We start from the raw sequence: 17,603 nt of genomic DNA, 5'->3' as shown, positions 1-17,603 counted from the left end.
GACTCAGTGGAGAGTGTGACTCAGGCCTTGGAGAAATTTAACATAGAGAAGGCCACTGCAGCCCTTATGAAGAGAAGTACAACCCTGGGGCACCTGGATGGCACAGTTGGTTGGGTGTCAGACTCTTGGTTTTGGCTCAGGTCACAATCTCAGGGTCTTGGGATGGAGGCCTATGTTAGGCCCCTCACTTGGTGTGGAGTCTGCTTGGGATTCTCTTTCTCTCTGTTTCTCTGTGCCTCCTATGCTTGCAACCCTCCCCGCACACCCCCACCCCCGGCTTGTGCTTCCCCCCCTCAAGTAAATAAATAAAATCTTAAAAAAAAAAAAAAAAAGTACAACCCCATCTGGCACTGCATGGTAGGGAGAACTAGGGTAGTTCTGTGACACATAAAACCAAACATTTCAGCTACTTCTGCCTGGGCCAAGTGGCCACTATTCTGTTCAGATGTAGGAGGCTGTGTCACATGCCCAGAGAGCCACCCTAATTTTAAATACCAGAGACTGAAATCTTCAGCACTGCCTCAGGGAACACCTCAGTCTTTGAATCTTTATTATGTTGTTTGTACAGGGCATTCTCTGAATGAATTTGTTATGGTTATAAAACAATTAGCAGAAGAGCTTACATTTGTATTTATTTTCTATTCCATACCTCTGCCCCATGTTTTTTCTCCTCAAAAAGCCATTCCTTTCAAAAAAATAAATCTGTTGTTGAAAAAAAATCCCAAACACATGGCAAGTAGAAAGACTGCAAAAGAAAGAAAAAAATTTTTTTAAAGTGCCTTTAAAGAAGACATACAAAACAGACATATTAAAAGATGCTCAATATCACTAATTATCAGTGAAATGCAAATGAAAACCAGTGTGATATCACCTCACATCTGTCAGAATGGCTAGAATCAAAAAGATAAGAAACAACAAGTGTGGTGAGGATGTGGAGAAAAAGGAACCCTGGGCTGTTGGTGGGAATGCAAACTGATGTAGCCACTGTGGAAATGGGGGCTCCTCAAAAAATTAAAAAAAGAACTACCCTAGGATCCAGTAATTCCACTGGTGGGTATTTACCCAAAGAAAACAAAAACACAGGGGTGCCTGGGTGGTTCAGTCAGTTAAGCATCTGCCTTCGGCTCAGGTCACGATCCAGGGTCCTGGGATCCAGCCCTGTACCGGGCTCCCTGCTCAGCAAGGAGCCTGCTTCTCCCTCTCCCTCTGCTGCTCCCCCTGCTTGTGCATATGATTTCACTCATATGTGGAATTTAAGAAGTGAACAAAGAGAAAAAGGGGACAAAAAAACAGATTTATATGGAGAACAAACTGGCAGTTGCCAGGGGGGAGGAGGTTAGAGGAATGAATGAAATAAATAAAGGGGATTAAGAGTACACTTAACATGATGAACACTGAGTAATGTATAAAAAGAGAAAGGAAAAAAAAGTACTTTTCAAGGCATTCTGTCTATTTGAACAAGGGGTTCCATATTTTCATTTTGCAATCTGCCCTGCAAATTATATAGCTGGCCCTGGGAATTATAATGGGCATTGCTTGTTTGTTTTAGGCTTTATTGGAATCACTCTGATTAAACCTCACTATGTACAAAATGGGTCATTACAGAATTGTTACTGATAGTTAAAGATTGGAAACACCTAATGTCCATCAAAGGGGGCTGTTTAAATAAATTACAGCACCTGTATTCAAAAGAATAATGAAAAATTGTAAAAATAAAAAGAATGAGAAAGCTCTATGTGTACTGGTAAGGGAAGATTGCTAAGAAACACTAACTGAAAAAAAATACATGTGAATATGTGCTATGATTTTGAATAAAAAGGGGAGAATAAGAATATATATTTGTATTTTCTATTTCAAATCTTACATTAAAAAATTACCTATCAGGTTTTGGGGAGGAGGCTTGGGGTACTAAATTGGAGACTAGACTAACAAAATTAGATTTTATATCTTCTTTACCACTGGAACATCCTTCATAGTCAATGCCACAGAAATGTCTTGACTATTTACAACGTGGCTATTCATAATGCCAGTCTGAGGCTGAACTGTGGTTTATGAGTGATATGGTTGCATTGGTTGAATATTGGATATGTGCTCCATGATGTCCCATTTAGAAACAAGTTGTTGCACACATTCCATTTACCTGGACCACCCCCACTCATACTATATCACTGTTATGTAACAAGGGGATATATAAGTAGAACCTCCAAAACTCAATCCTATAAGGTAGAGCAAATTCTATAAAATTAGAGCAATAAAAGCTTTTCCCAGGTTTTTATTCTTAAACAAAACAACACCATCAGAAAAAAAAAAACAGGTACAAAAGAAAATGAAACATAAATGTACACGAAGGACCATATACTAAACTGAGAATCACACATGATTATGAGTAAAACTACTTTCTAATCATAACCTCACTCTGCCCTCAACACAAGAACTGGAGCTCACTTCTGTTGGCAAACATACGCTTCCTGAGAGTAGGGGGCACAAAACTATATTAGGCAAATAAACTATTAGTATGTGTCACTGTGGGGTGTTCACTTCATCTGATCTTGTAAAACTCTAAGATCCTGTAAGAAGGTAGTGCTGAACTTTCTCCTCGGAAAGGGGGAGAGAGCACATCTAACTTCACTCTTACTCCACCGCCAACCCTCCGCCCCATGCAAGCTTGTCCACTGGAATAAGCACTGGCTTTGGAGGAGGTCAGAGATAAACAGGCCTTTGCACACTCTGACCATGTTCTATGATTCTCCTCTGACCCTCCACCTTCTGTCTTTGCTCAAGGACTGGCCCATTCATTGCCTTCACTGGGGGTCTTTGCTGATACTATCCTGAACTCAGATTAGGTGCCCCTCCCTTCTGGTGTTTCTACAGCATCTGCTGTGATCTCCCAACAGAGGACCTATTGTACTGTGTTGTCACCTTCTATTTAAGTGTCTTTCTCCTCCATTAGCTCATAGGATCCTCCAAGGCAGAAACTACACCTCTGTATCTTTCAATCCCCAGTGCCTAAGATACACTTGGCAGCCTCTTAATAAATGTCTGCTTAATGCCAAGTAATTTACAGTAGATAAAGAAGTTAAGCTTCAGTGACAATTAGAACCAGCCTTAATATCTGGTTAGAGAAATAGGCTGGGAGAAGCATCACCTCTTGGTCTAGACCAGACTCAGTAGTGTCATTTCAGGAGACCATGTGCATTAAGGTCTTTAGGACCCCTCTGCCACTTCAGCAGATTGATTTCTCTGCCACATTCTAACACCTTCAGCCTGTGGTGAGCCCCCGCCCCAACTCTCACATCTCTGTTTTTGCTCCAGAGGACACTTATTTTTTAAACACAGTTGCAAAGCACAGAAGTGTATCCTTAGTTCAGTGGATGCCAAAAGCCCTTCACAGCACAGATTTCTGTTTATTTCCCTGGGAACTTCACGGAATTCTAAACATACTGCTATAATTTCAAAATACTTTTAGATGACAGTAGCAAGGACAGACCACCAATTTCTACTTCTTGCTTCCAGCCCTTTGGAGGGGACATTCTTATTGCTATGTAAATTAGCCTTTTGTAATGCTCTGTAGAGTTTAGTGAATTCTTCAAAGCCCAGCTCAAAATACCATTCTTCACAAAGCCTTATCTTATGAGGCAAGAAATATGTACATCCCTTCACAGCCTGACTAAATATTTCACCTTCTTGTGCTCTGCTTGTGCCTTTGTCCACTGTTCTCCACTCCACATGTTGGCCAATGTGCTTCTCTAGATACCATGAGTCAGAGGGTAAGTCTCCTGATGTCTGGAGCCCCTTTGGTACTTTCCATCTGTGTGTTCCCTTCTTTGTTCTACATTGTATCTCAGAGGCTAAAGCTCCCAAACCACATCTCCCAAGCTTGCCAACTTGGTTTTTGGTGAAGTTCTGCCAGTAGCAGAAACTCGGGAGACACTGGTGGGAGGAAGAAAGGAAACATTTCTTTTCTATCTGCTTCTGGTGGCAGATGAACAGGGGCTCCAATGTTTCTGTCAGCGTATAGTTCCAGGGTGGCAGCAGCAGTGTGTCCCCAGAGCTTCAGCAACAGAATTCCTATGTGTGTGCTACCTATTTTGGTTATCCTACATCAATTACTAATAAGAAACTAGACCCAGAAAGCCACTGGTGTTTGTGGATCCATCCTGGTAGACACAGAGGTAACCCTTAAAGGCATAAAGGTGCTAATGGAAGCTTCTCATTCTTTAAAAGGGTTAAAGAGCCTTGAATTTTGAGCCTAGAGCGTGGGGCTCTAGCTTACTATCTCTTAAGCTGCAGCAGAGTCAAGGATAAGGATGGAGAAGGGCTTACGAGAACTTATGTTTTCCAGAAGAACTTAGGAGACCTTAAGAAGGGAAACCAGACTCACGTAATGCTAAATACCACACTCCTCACACTCTAATATCAGTGTAAAGTGTTTACTGTTTCCCCAAGTCTTACTAAAAGCATCTTCTCTATTCATCTACAAGACTCATAAGAAGAGAAGAGCTATTTAAAAAAGAAAAAAATGCAAATGGCCCTTAAACATATGAAAAGATGCTCAATTTCTCTCATAAAAGAAGTGCAGTTAAAAATGCACTGAGATACTATTTCTCACCTATCGAACTGGCAAAAATCCAAAAGTCTGGCTATATGTTCCATTGGCAAGGCTGTGGGAAACTCATTATTCTATATTGCCAATGAGAATTTCAAAATGGTATAATCCCTATGGAGGTGAATTTGGCAACATCTAGCAAAATTACACATGCATTTACCTTCTGACCATGTAATCCTGTTTCTAGGAATCTATCCCAAAGATACAGGAGGAAAAATAGGAACTTTATGCACAAGGCAATAGCACAATTTGTAGGAGCAAAAAACTAAAAGCAACCCAAATGGTTCATCAATAGAGAAGTAGTTGAATAAATACACTACCATACATCTATTCTAATGAGTACCATGCAACTAGAAAAAGGAATGCATGATATCCTTCCAGATAGCTGGCTCTAGGAGGAGTGTTAAGTACAAGAAGGTACAAGAAGTGAAGAAAGAATGTATAGCATGTAGTATGCTACCAATTATTCAAGAATGTTGAGGAGGGTACTAAATAAAATATAAATTTACTTATTTTTTCATTATTTAAAATAGAAGGATATCCCAAAAAACTAAAAGGGAAAAGAAATCACCTACAGGAGTAGATGGAACAGGAATAGAAGCTGGATTTCCCTAAATACAGCTCTTTTGTAGATGTAATTTTGGAGCCATGTCTATATTTTACGTAGTTACAAAACAAAACAAAAAAGTCTTTAATGGTAATCACCAAACACTGAAAGCAAAATGGAGTAAATGAATCCACCTGTATACTGACACAGTGGCATGACCACACAAAGAATTATTTTAGATGACTTTATAACACAGTAATTTTAATATATGTCTCTAGTGGGATGTATCCTAAGGGCCCTCAAAATAACTGCAAAAGTCTTAAATTATTTTCAGTAACCATATGGTAGCACTGATACTGCAATTCTGAGACTATTTTGCATGTACTAGGGACAAGGCAAATGAATTATTGTGCTGTATCACTGGTCACTAAAATTTTTAGAACAGGAAAAAGGAGCTGCAAGATCAAAGGCTAAACAAAAACTCTATATGAATTTTACTTAGAAGTGTCAGCACGCACTCATGATATATTTTACCTGTTAAATGTATGATAAATAAATAAATGTGCATGTATTTCCTAGTTTCATCTGTCAGAGAGGCTTAGAAATAGTAACCAACCTAGTAGCAAGTGCTTCCACTGAGGTTTCTGAATGTCATTTCCCACTGGAAGGAACCAGGGTTTCTTGAAGAAATGGCTGATCACAGATTGGTGCAGGAAATGTACAAAATGAACCTGGGATGCCATGTCATATCAGAGATCAAAAAATTGCCAAGGTCTATGCAGGTCACGTCAGTAGGTCTCAAGAGCCAGTATGAAGAGGCTAAAGATGGGGACAATTTGAATGTCAATAATAATGACTGCAAATGATTAAAATACGTCTATTTTGTTTAGTCCCATAAATTGAAAGTGGTTCAATTTTGGGGTATTATAACGATATTGTCATTATGGCTGAAAAGAGAGTCTTACTTTTAGAGATACATACTGAAATATTTACGGATAAGATAATAAAATTATCATATGGGATTGGTGTCAAAATAATCAGACAGAGAGGAAGCGGGTAACATATATATAGAACTTAGGTTGTCTGTGAGTTAACAGTTCTTTAAGCTGGGTGGTGGGTACTATTCCTTCTTCCTGAATAACTAATAGGGTATTCAAAGGGGTGAATTTAAATACAAGGTTTAATGAAAGGAAGTTTGGCAATTATTCTGAAAATCTGAAAGGCCTTGGCAAATGTCATATGTATATCACAAGGTGGAGTGCCAAGGCAAAGCAAACGTGTCCTGTGGGAGATTGAATGTTTATAAAATAGTGGTCATATCTATTCTAATTTCTCCTTCCATGCCTCACTGGTAAGGCACATTAGCGATTCCTATAAACGTCTCCTAACAAAGAGGAGACAGTCATTACTGGCTGGCTCTCCCAGGTGAGAATACAGCCCAACATGATCTAGAAGCAGCCACCAAATGGGAAGGGGCTGTGGTGGCAGTAGCAGATGAAGTGGGAGAAGCACTGTGGGTAGAGGCTGACACCTAGATCTGCTCAGTGTCGTCACGGTGGGGCCCATTCCTATGGATATATGAACTCACAGGGTTCCAAGGCTTCCTCATGAACCTGTACAAGTGAAGATGCATGAAGAATGACATGCTGCCAACAAAAATGGGAAAGAAACCCTTTGGTGGGAAACAAGACTAAAATCTTACAAAGCTTATTTTTCCCTGGCATCATTTTATGTTCTAAGTAATAACATTAAAATCTCATTAAAAAAAAAACCCCGCCTATTTTTAAAGTAATTTTGAGCCCTATAAGGAGAGTACTGCTCTAATGAGAGTAGCCTGAACTATGAGACAAAGAGCACGAGCTGTGGAAGAGGGAAGTTCTGAATCTTAAAACATAAAAGTAGGGTTGATATACCCTACTAGTTATTCATAATTGCAGCATTTTACTTTTTTTTTCCCCCATGAAAAGCTAGAGTGGATAGCAGGGGTTCTCAAGGAAGGAGTGTATATCTCACAAGACACTGGAAGGAGTAAGTGCTACTATTTGTAAGTGGCTTTAGGTGATTCTGAAGTACACTGTGCCCCAATTAGAGGACTACTCCCTTCTCGGTGGTCCCCGTAGGGTGACCGGCTGAGGCCTGTGTGCAGCCAAAATGCATCTGAGATCATCAATATAGAAAACTGGCCATTGCTATTTCAAATGCCCCTTTAAACTAAGCAGAGCTGCCATGTCAGACAAAGGATAGTGAAATCCCCCATGCTCTTCACGACTCACACCACCTCCCTGTCTGCCTGGCGTGGGGACAGCTCTGAGCTGTGAAGATGGTACGAGGAGGGCCAGAAGGGATCCCACTATAGGCCATCTACCAACAAGTGCACATCTATACTTGCCAACCTGTCCCACTGCTTCCATTCAGTTGAGGGACGATGACAGGCAGATGATTACAGTGCTCTTTGCAGTCAAACTTGTGAGCATCATAGGAAAGGGCTAGAAGAAAAGTGTTTGACCAGAAACCAAACACAATTCCTGCATCTCTGCAGTCTTCTTTCATCCTCTGACAATGCCTGAGACCATTATGGCTTCTGATGATGCTGACGAGTTCACTTTGGACAGAAAAATGTAGACCCACAACAGCATCCCTCACTTCAACTGATCCCGAGTTTCATCCCGTAATGGCCTCTCATGCCAAACAGACCTGTTTCTTGGATAATTACGGTATCCACCTGTTCTTCCCCCCAATAAGAACGGGAGACTGATTTAAGTAGATGGTGCCTGCCATGTACCATGTTCAAGAACGCAGTACACTGGGCTGGAATGAATAGCCAAATGGTACCAATGCTGTGACTATGGAGGTGGCTGGGTTTCTAAGATCCTTCTCAGTAAGGACACCTCTAACTACACAATCACATACACAGTGAGGCCTACAGTCTATAAGAAAACACAGGTAGCTGGTGCAAAGATGTATCCTCCCTGCAGTCATCTATCACCACAGTTCCATACAGCCCACAGAATTAAAAGCCTTGATAATCTCAGGTAATGCCTGGGCAGTGTTAACTTTCAAATTACTTATAAGTCATGACAGAGAGTAAGACTCATATTTAATAGTAAAAGTTACTTCTGTAACAAAGGTAAAACCAACTTACTTATTTTAGCTGAGCTCTAAAATTTCTCTGTACATTAGAATAATGTCTACTCCTGCTACCTGGCTAACATTATTGTTCCAAATTTCCCGAAGTACAGGATTACATTTAGGATACAGCAGGTATTAAGGAAACTTAGTCTTATGACCATTCCAAGAATTAGTGAACAATTTGTAAGTTACACTCATCTTTTCCATTCTAGTCATCACTGGTTTTCAGAACATGTGTCAATATGTTATGTGTCCCAGCATGGAGGGGACCTCGGAAGGAGAGGAGATATGGATCCCATCATAAAGGCAAAGAATTCTCTTTCAGATGGTATACAGTAGGGGTACCTGAACATACAGAGTCCCTTTTCCAAGAAGCTGCAATAAAGACAGATTCAAGGATCTAGTCAGTCAAATTAGGATCTTTGTGGGGTAGGAAAAGTCACTACCAGTATCTAGAATGTCAAGACCTGGGATGGACTGTACATAATGCCAGACTAAATATGACCTAAAACAAAAACACAACACACCAGAGAACAACCAAATAGCAACTAAACCAAATTAAAAATACTCTTCTGAAACATCAGTCGGACAGTATTTCCCACAGGATAACCTGAATTTCACAGTGACAGTTCAGTTACTCTAGTCTTATTTAAATTACAGGCAGGCATTTTCTTGAGGTGAACTTGGCTAAACAGTGCAAATATGGACTGATGTGTCCACGAAAAAGTGACACTCTAATGGCGAGCATACCATTCATATCCAATTAAAGGCCAAAATACCTCATAGCCTTGGAAAGCATGAGCGTTGGATCAATATTCTACAGACTTCCCTGATCTTATCTACCATTAAATTAGAAAAGCCTTTGGTGTAAATGGCTTTGCCAGACTACTGTAAGCATTTCCACATAGCAAATCTGAATGCATCACTTGAACGTTTTCAATTCTTAACTCCTAGTGCAATATTTATATCCTTTTTTATCTAAATTATTATTTTGACTACTTCTAAAAATATAAGACTTCCCCTATGTCACTCAGCCATAAAGCATTCAAAGCAACCAGGTTGTAGTCAAAGCTGATTAAGAGGTGGGTTAAGAGGAATTAATGAGATAGTATAGTATCTGAAGATCAAATATCTAGGCATATATTTTAAAAAATGTAATTGCGATACTTACCTATTAGCCCTTTCTCGAGAGTGAAGGTTTTGTTTGTAAACATACATTCAAAAGCCACAATGTGAAAAATCTTGTTCACTGTGTTGTGGGTCCCAACTATTCGAATATACCTGGGGGTAAAGAGAACATTTGTTGAAGAAAATGAGCTTTCATCACAACCAATCCAAAGACAATAAAATAAGATACTGCAAACATGCAGAGTACCACGGCATGAACTAAGGGAGATCAACCTGACTTCGGACCCTCTATCTGCTCCTGAGGGTTAGCTCCAACTGAGCCTGAAAGAATTCCAGCAAAATTGGGGAGATACCATTTTCTGGAGAATGAAGCAGAACTTAGATCTGATTCACCTAGAAAATCAAACCAGGTACGGATCAAGCTCAGCCCCTGAATGTCAGTATAATTCTACATCTGTGAGACATTTACGCTGGAGAATAATGCCTCCTATCCTCATTTTGTGGTTAGGAATCTGCCTGTGCACAGGTGCACAAACACTCGCCAAATCAAATGTTTTCCAATTCAAGGAAAGATTTCATCCATTGGAGACAAATGCATGAAATCAATATTGCCTTCTTGTTTAACAGAAAAATCCACAAAAACTACTAAAAACCACTCACAGTTTTTTGTATTTCAACAGTGCTCCTACATCCTTGTACAAAGTTAACCCCATATACTGATGCCAGCTCCCCCACTCCGGCTCCAACCTCTCCCCCCACCCTACCCCACCCCACCCCCACTCCACTTGGCTGCTGGGAAGCGTTCTCCTGATCAGAGGAAGTGATCTGCAGAGGTGATACAGTCTACTCTGCAGCCTCCCTCCTGGCCACACGGATCTGGCATCTGCACACAGTGCAGAGTTTCACAGGGCAGGTCTTGAGCATCCCGACCTATTCACCCTCTGTATCTCCCTGCAGGCTTCACCTCCTACAAACAAGCATTAACCTTGGAGTGACTTGTTCCTTTCACTCTCCAAAGAGACCTGACAGTTCACAGGTTAATGAACAGACAAACTCATTCTTCTGAGTGTCACACAAATCGCTGGGGAATGTGCCACACACTGTCTTACTGGGATTCAAAGGAAGAACCAGGAAAAAAATAACTAGATTAAGTGATAACACTCTCCCAAATTATAAGCTATGTGCTCTGAAGGATGGGGTATATTAAATGAACACATTTCAATTAGGAGATGACAGACTGGGCAGGGTTTTAGTAATATCCTTCCTCTGCTGTGTAAAACAACCTGCGACTTCAATGATATAATTTTACTTCTGAGCTAATTGCTGTTCACTAATTTGGTAATTCCCTTACATTTCTCATCACTCCAAGTTAACTGTGTAATGTAAATGCCAATTTTTTTTTAAAAAGTCACATTAAGGAGACTATATTTGGGGTTTTTATATCATAAGCTATTTTCCCTCCTGTTCCATCAAGCATGAATATCTCACAGCATTCCGGGTGCACCTCATTTAGCCATCTGCTCCTTGGCATGAGCTGGTCACTCATCTTCATAACCAATATAAATGCTACCTCCTGGGCTGGCTGCTCAGTGTGCCCATGCCCACTGCAGGGAGACACCATTCTTCCTGTATGGAGAGTCAGGGCCACCACTGCACTCATCAGAGCCCTCTGGTTAAGCAGGAGGTTGGCCTTGATCTATTCTCTCGAGCCCTCATTGGCAGAGACAAGGTACTGATGCTACTGGGTTTGGGTGGGTAGGTGGGGTTCGTGTAAAATAAGTTCTAAATGGCCTGTGCGGAACTGGAGTTGTGCTGTTCTTTACTCGTGGCGCTGACAGTCTCTACAGACTTTCTGGAAGGGAAGGGGTGTGTTAAAGCCTGGCACATTGGCCTGAATCTAATTTTGTCCATTTCCTTAAACCCACAGGAACACAACCAGCATAGCATTTTCAACTGCTCATGGTCATGACAGCCTGAGGGCTGCTGTCTGTAACCTTGGAGGGAATGGAGGGAATGTGGTTTGGGGAATTTGATCAGATCATTTTCCTGTTCCCTAGGTCGAGTCTCCACCAAAGCAGAGGCAGCTCTCCTAATGCTGTGCGAGGTAGAGGAACCTGGAAGTGGCTGAGAGAGTCCTCCACTGGCAGTTTTTTTTTTTTTTTTTTTAGATTTGTTTGTTTATTTATTTATGAGAGACACACACACGGGGGGGGGCAGAGACAGAGAGAGAGGGAGAGGGAAGGGGAGAGAGAGAGAGAGAGAGAGAGAGGGAGAGAGGGAGGGAGAGAGAGAGGCAGAGACAAAGAGGGAGCAGCAGGCTCCCTGCAAGGAGCCCAATGTGGGACTCCATCCTGACCCCGGGATCACACCATGAGCCGAAGGCAGATGCTCAACCACTGAGCTACCCAGGCGGGAGTCCCCATTGGCAGTTCTTAAGGTTAATAGTCCAGGATGACCTAAGGGAAGGCTGTAATGTTACCTCCCTCCCTTTCTTCCTTTCTTAAAACATTATGTTGAACCAGGTTCTTCAACTTTAGATAGTACTCATTTCCCAAATTTAACCCTGGCCCAAATATCAAAAATGGGAGAAAATATGCAACCTTTCTCTCCGTCATCCCCCAATTATAAGAAACTAAAAACAGAAAATTGTACTGGAATACATTTTACTGCCTTAATGATAGTGCTTGTGATAACAAACAAGATAATATATATGGTTGGAAAAGCACTGAGACTGCTTCCAGATAAAAAGTTCTCTATAAATGAAGATAATGTTATCTCTGCTGCATAATCCTGAGGTCAAATTAGCAATTCACCACTGTACATCACACTTCTTGATTAGCCTGTTACACGTAATGCTCCTAACAAGTTTAATTATTCTGGGTCTACAATACTTTCTAAGTCTCCACAAAATTATAGCATAATTTACAAAAATGGCATGAAGTTTTTATTCAAATATGCATTTTTTAAAAAAAAAATGGTAACAAAGTCACAAGAAAGACACCATGCTCCTCTTTCCCAGCAAGGAGTGGCACATGACTCTGTTCTTCACCAAAGATCTGCACTAGAAGAAGAAAATAGGCTTCCATAAATCCCCCAATTTCGGTGACCGGTAAGGGACCCTAGAGCTCTACGCTAAGAACTCAAGAGGCTCGGACCCATGAACGGTGCCTAGAGGGAGAGGGGCTGGCATGGACTCATCATGGACTATGAGCAGGGTTCCTTCATGGCACTCACAATGGCTGAAGAGAAGTTTTTGTTGCCCGAGCTATTGAAAATCCAAGGGATGGGGATGGGAGAGGGTCCTCTCTCTCTCTCTCTCTTTTTGCAAAACAAAGCAAAACTCGCTTCTGGGTTGTAATACCTAAACAGGAGTAGATCTCACATTTTCTTTGCCACCAAAGACCGTAAGAGGTAGAGCTTAAGATGATTTTTTTTTTTTCCTTTCAGCATCATCTCTCCAAAGCACAGTCAGAGTCTGATTTAACCTGATAATAAGGGCAGTGGCAGCTAGTGACTTCATCAGTGTGCAAAGAGGAACACTGCTGAAAAATACAGCAGCCATCCTTTGTTCTCTCTGATCCTCAACAGCAGCTCAGACAGTTGGAAGATAATTAAAACTTAAACAGTGCCGAAGAAGGCAGCTATGCAACAGATTGGCCATTTCTGAGGAGGATGAATGCTGTCCACATGAGCCCTCATGTAACCGTCTGTTTCTAATATTCTCGTCCCTTCCCTGTGTTGGTTGTCTTCTTGTCACTCACGGAGACTGGATCTCGTACACGGTTCACAACAGGATGTTTCAAGGCAGAAGTTTCCAGGAGCTATAATATTGTGGGTGAAAGGAGATTCTGTCTTCTTTAATGAAATGAAATCTAAAACCTCCAAGGAGAGCATTCTAAAATTGAAAGGCACTACAGAGTTTTGAAGAGTGTGCTTTAGAGTCTAACAGAACCAGGTCTGTCACCCAGCCCTGTCACTTAATTAGCTCTGTCACTGTGGACAAAAAAAAAAAAAAGCCTTAAACCTTTTGAACCTCAGTTTTCTTCTCTCTAAAATGAGGTCAATAACACAATCCTTATAAGATATTTAAATGAGATAAGAATTTTAAGTGTTTAATGCAGTGCTTGGCAGAAGAGGATATGATTAAACAGAAATTCAAGGAGGAGGTCACTGGATGCAAAATTTCTTGGTTTGGGCTTCGAGAATCCTGGTTGTCTGGAAGACTATTCCTAACTGTAGATGTTAAAATGGTGCATTCAGGAGGAGGCAGGCCCACCCAGGGGCAGACTTTGAGAACACAGGCAGAGTCTTGTCCTTCCTCTTCAGGTACCACAGCACAGGTGTGATGGCCACAGAGGTCGGCTACATTCTGGCTGCAGATTACCTGGCTCTATGGGATTTCCTTATTTAAGCTTTTAGTCTCTAGAAAAGTCTATTTAAAATGTTCTTGGCCTGACTCAGCTATACATGAAGAAGTAAGGAAAGAATCTTTTGCCCATATTTGGTCTAGCTACCCATACCCACAGAAGTTTCTTTTTTGTGCAAACCCTAGAAGTTTGGAGTTTTAATTCTTTTTTTTTTTAATTTGGAGTTTTAATTCATTAAGAAAAATACATTAGCATTTCCTAGCAGACAGATGTCATAATACTGTGACCTAGAGGAATTCTGCTTTGAAGATTCCATCACATTCTCCCCCTGTTCTGGGAAGGTACAGATTCCTTGCCTTAACCTATCTTTCTGTCATTTCTTGTCAGGATGCAACCAGATTTGATTTCTAAGTCACATATGAAACATTTTTTTTAACATATTAAGGCAAGTACAGAAAAGTAGAAAGTATAGAGAATAGCAACCAGTACATTCCCACTTTAAATCCTTTTGTATTCTCTAGTTTTTAGTTCTGGTGGACCACAAGCCTACCTGAGGTTACAGTGTTAACACTTAGCCTTTCCCTCTTTTTTTATTTTTATTTTTTTATTTATGATAGTCACAGAGAGAGAGAGAGAGAGAGAGAGAGAGAGAGGCAGAGACACAGGCAGAGGGAGAAGCAGGCACCGGGAGTCTGACATGGGATTCGATCCCGGGTCTCCAGGATCGCGCCCTGGGCCAAAGGCAGGTGCTAAACCGCTGCGCCACCCAGGGATCCCAGCCTTTCCCTCTAGTTACAGGATCAATCAATGTCTATACTGAGCAGGTTCTACTGTAAGATAAAATTTAACTTGATAAGAAATATTTAAATGAGCGTCTCAAGAGATCAACTGAAGCCAAAATCCAGAGAATTCTACTCTTTGGTAAACAAAGTTTTATTCTCAAAGTGAATTTCATATTCTTGGGTTAAACAAAGACATTGAGGAAACTAGATTTAGCCTGAGACTGTGCACAAGAAGGGCTCCTTGACATTTTGGCTCTTCCTATGAGGTCGGCAGAGAACTCTGTTGTGGCCAGATGTGGTCCTCTAGCAAGAACCTTAGCTTCAGCATTTGCTAGGGACTTGTGACCTTGTAGAGGTCTGGATTCACTTCCATGATTTCCCTTTTGACTCTTCCTTTCAAGGTGATGCTAAGAATGTACATAAATAATTCTCTGACCCAAGAAGCAGGTAATGTCTGCAGGTCTTGCCAGGATGGTATTTTCTTCCAGTGCTATGTACAGTGTTAGTGCTCTTATAATCAAACCGCAGATTGGAGGGGGAAATGACTTCAGGTCTTGTTGCTAAGGCAGCAAGTGGAAAACAGTTTACTGCCAGAATGACAAAAAGCTTCTAGAAAAAGCAGGTTGCAACAGAAAAGATTTGTTACTCTTAGAAAATCTTCCCTCTGGCTGATCTGTGGAGCTATAGATTCTCCTCTACTGCTTTAGCAAAGGGCCTCAGCAGTATTTGCTTATTTGGGAGAGGAAGAATTATTGAAAGGTTAAACAGTCTGTGTCCAGAGTTAGCCTAAGCAGAAGCTGCTGTCTCAGAGAACAGCCCTGATGCTGTCTATTAGGCCCTGCAGAGGGAGCAATCATGTTCTAGCACCTCCACTATTCAACCTGAAGGGCAAGTGAAACAAGTCATCTTGGTTTTCAGAGAAAATTGATGCTATATCAAATCAAGTATGCAGGGGGGATGAGATGGGTAAATAATTACTAACATGTCATAACCCATTGCTACCAAGACAGATCGTCATATTAGAGATAAATATTTAAGTGTTGTTTTTTATTTGGAGGAAATGTGAATTTTGAACAGTAGGCCTTTTTCCTACCCTGAAATATGTAGAAACTATCCTGCCCTAATTATATGACTTCAGCTTATGGAATTATATTTGGAATTAATATCACAAAAATAACTTAATTATAATATTTACACAAGCCATATGAAAATGATAAAATCCATAATGTTTAATTTCCTGATTGCACATTTATAAATCAATATCCCTCGCAGGTATACTGGGTAAATCTGCTATTAATCAAGATTTAATAAACACCTACTAGGTGCACGAAATTGTGCTAATAAGCACTGTGAGGAATGTACTCAAAAGATAAGACACACACGTTCATCTAAAGAAGGTTATCGTGCAGTTAGAAGGCAAGACTAAAACACAGTAGTAGTAGTGGTGAAGAGGAAAATACAAGAGCTTCTTATCTATTCACACATGGTGAAGAGGTTAGCCTACTCTTAAAACACTGAATTTTGCAATATGAATTTTAAAAGTCCTCCCTGTGAACTATTTTTGCTTCAAAGACCAAAATAAATATGGCTAAAAGAAAAATAATCCTTAATCCCTCTTTCTCTCATGCACAGACACATGCATGTGCACACACGCACACATGCGCACATGCAGGCACCCACATACACACAAATATTAACTTAGTATTTACTATGTTCTAGCTACTGTTGCCGGGTGCTGGGATACGGGGTTGAACAATACACATCAAATCTCTTTCCCATGGAATTTATATTTCAGGGTCAGGGGACAGACAACAAAAAAATCAAATAATATCAAATAATTATTCTCTGATTGGTAGATGATCTATTTAACACTGAATTTTACAAACAAACTCTAAACTGAAAGGTTAGACAAAACCTCTCCCCGTAGGAATAAAAGAGTTAAATGGGAAGGCACACCACTCAGTCTGAGAACATGGATAAATGAGTGTGAGGTGTAGACACAGCTCACCTATTATAGATATTTAGCAGGATATAGACAAAAATCTAATTAAGTATGCTTTTTAGGATCTCGAAAGAGGAACTGACTTGAATTTCATGGGAAGAAATGTCTTATTTATTTCATGGTTTAGGTTTTTTTTTAAATAATAAATTTATTTTTTATTGTTCAATTTGCCAACATACAGAATAACGCCGAGTGCTCATCCCGTCAAGTGCCCCCCGTCAGTGCCCATCACCCATTCACCCCCGCCCCCCGCCCTCCTCCCCTTCCACCACCCCTAGTTTGTTTCCCAGAGTTAGGAGTCTTTATTTTCTGTCTCCCTTTCTGATATTTCCTACCCATTTCCCCTCTCTTCCCTTCTATTCCCTTTCACTATTATTTATATTCCCCAAATGAATGAGACCATATAATGTTTGTCCTTCTCTGATTGACTTATTTCACTCAGCATAATACCCTCCAGTTCCATCCACGTTGAAGCAAATGGTGGGTATTTGTCGTTTCTAATGGCTGAGTAATATTCCATTATATACATAAACCACATCTTCTTTATCCATTCATCTTTCGATGGACACCGAGGCTCCTTCCACAGTTTGGCTATTGTGGACATTGCTGCTAGAAACATCGGGGTGCAGGTGTCCTGGCGTTTCATTGCATCTGTATCTTTGGGGTAAATTCCCAACAGTGCAATTGCTGGGTTGTAGGGCAGGTCTATTTTTAACTCTTTGAGGAACCTCCACACAGTTTTTCAGAGTGGCTGCACCAGTTCACATTCCCACCAACAGTGTGAGAGGGTTCCCTTTTCTACGCATCCTCTCCAACATTTGTGGTTTCCTGCCTTGTTAATTTTCCCCATTCTCACTGGTGTGAGGTGGTAGTTTTCTTTTTGATCTTTGTTTTTTTCTCAGATTGTAATTTTCAAGGGATTATAAAGAGACAAAATGGGAAGTGGAGGATATAAAATAAAAAATGAATAAGGGAGAGAGGGAGGGACAGAAGGAGGGAGGGAAGAAAGAGAAGAAAGATAAAGGGAGGAGTGGGGGAAGGT

The 17,603-nt window shown here is 40.7% G+C and overlaps 1 protein-coding gene across 4 annotated transcripts in view; it reads right to left on the bottom strand.

Moving 5' to 3' along the window:
- Positions 1-17,603, bottom strand: part of BTBD9 (BTB domain containing 9) — a 416,542-nt gene that overhangs the window by 132,111 nt on the left and 266,828 nt on the right. For all 4 annotated transcript variants that reach the window (XR_005987172.1, XM_041750949.1, XM_041750950.1 and 1 more), the window contains one exon: positions 9,454-9,563. Coding sequence is in view for 3 of the 4 variants with exons in the window: in XM_041750949.1 (XP_041606883.1) it covers positions 9,454-9,563 (110 nt within the window). In the remaining variant the exon portion in view is untranslated. The remainder of the gene's footprint in view (positions 1-9,453; positions 9,564-17,603) is intronic.

The sequence above is a fragment of the Vulpes lagopus genome, chromosome 1 (assembly GCF_018345385.1).
Source record: "Vulpes lagopus strain Blue_001 chromosome 1, ASM1834538v1, whole genome shotgun sequence".
NCBI lineage: Eukaryota > Metazoa > Chordata > Mammalia > Carnivora > Canidae > Vulpes > Vulpes lagopus.
This window is presented reverse-complemented; position numbering and strand designations above follow the sequence as displayed.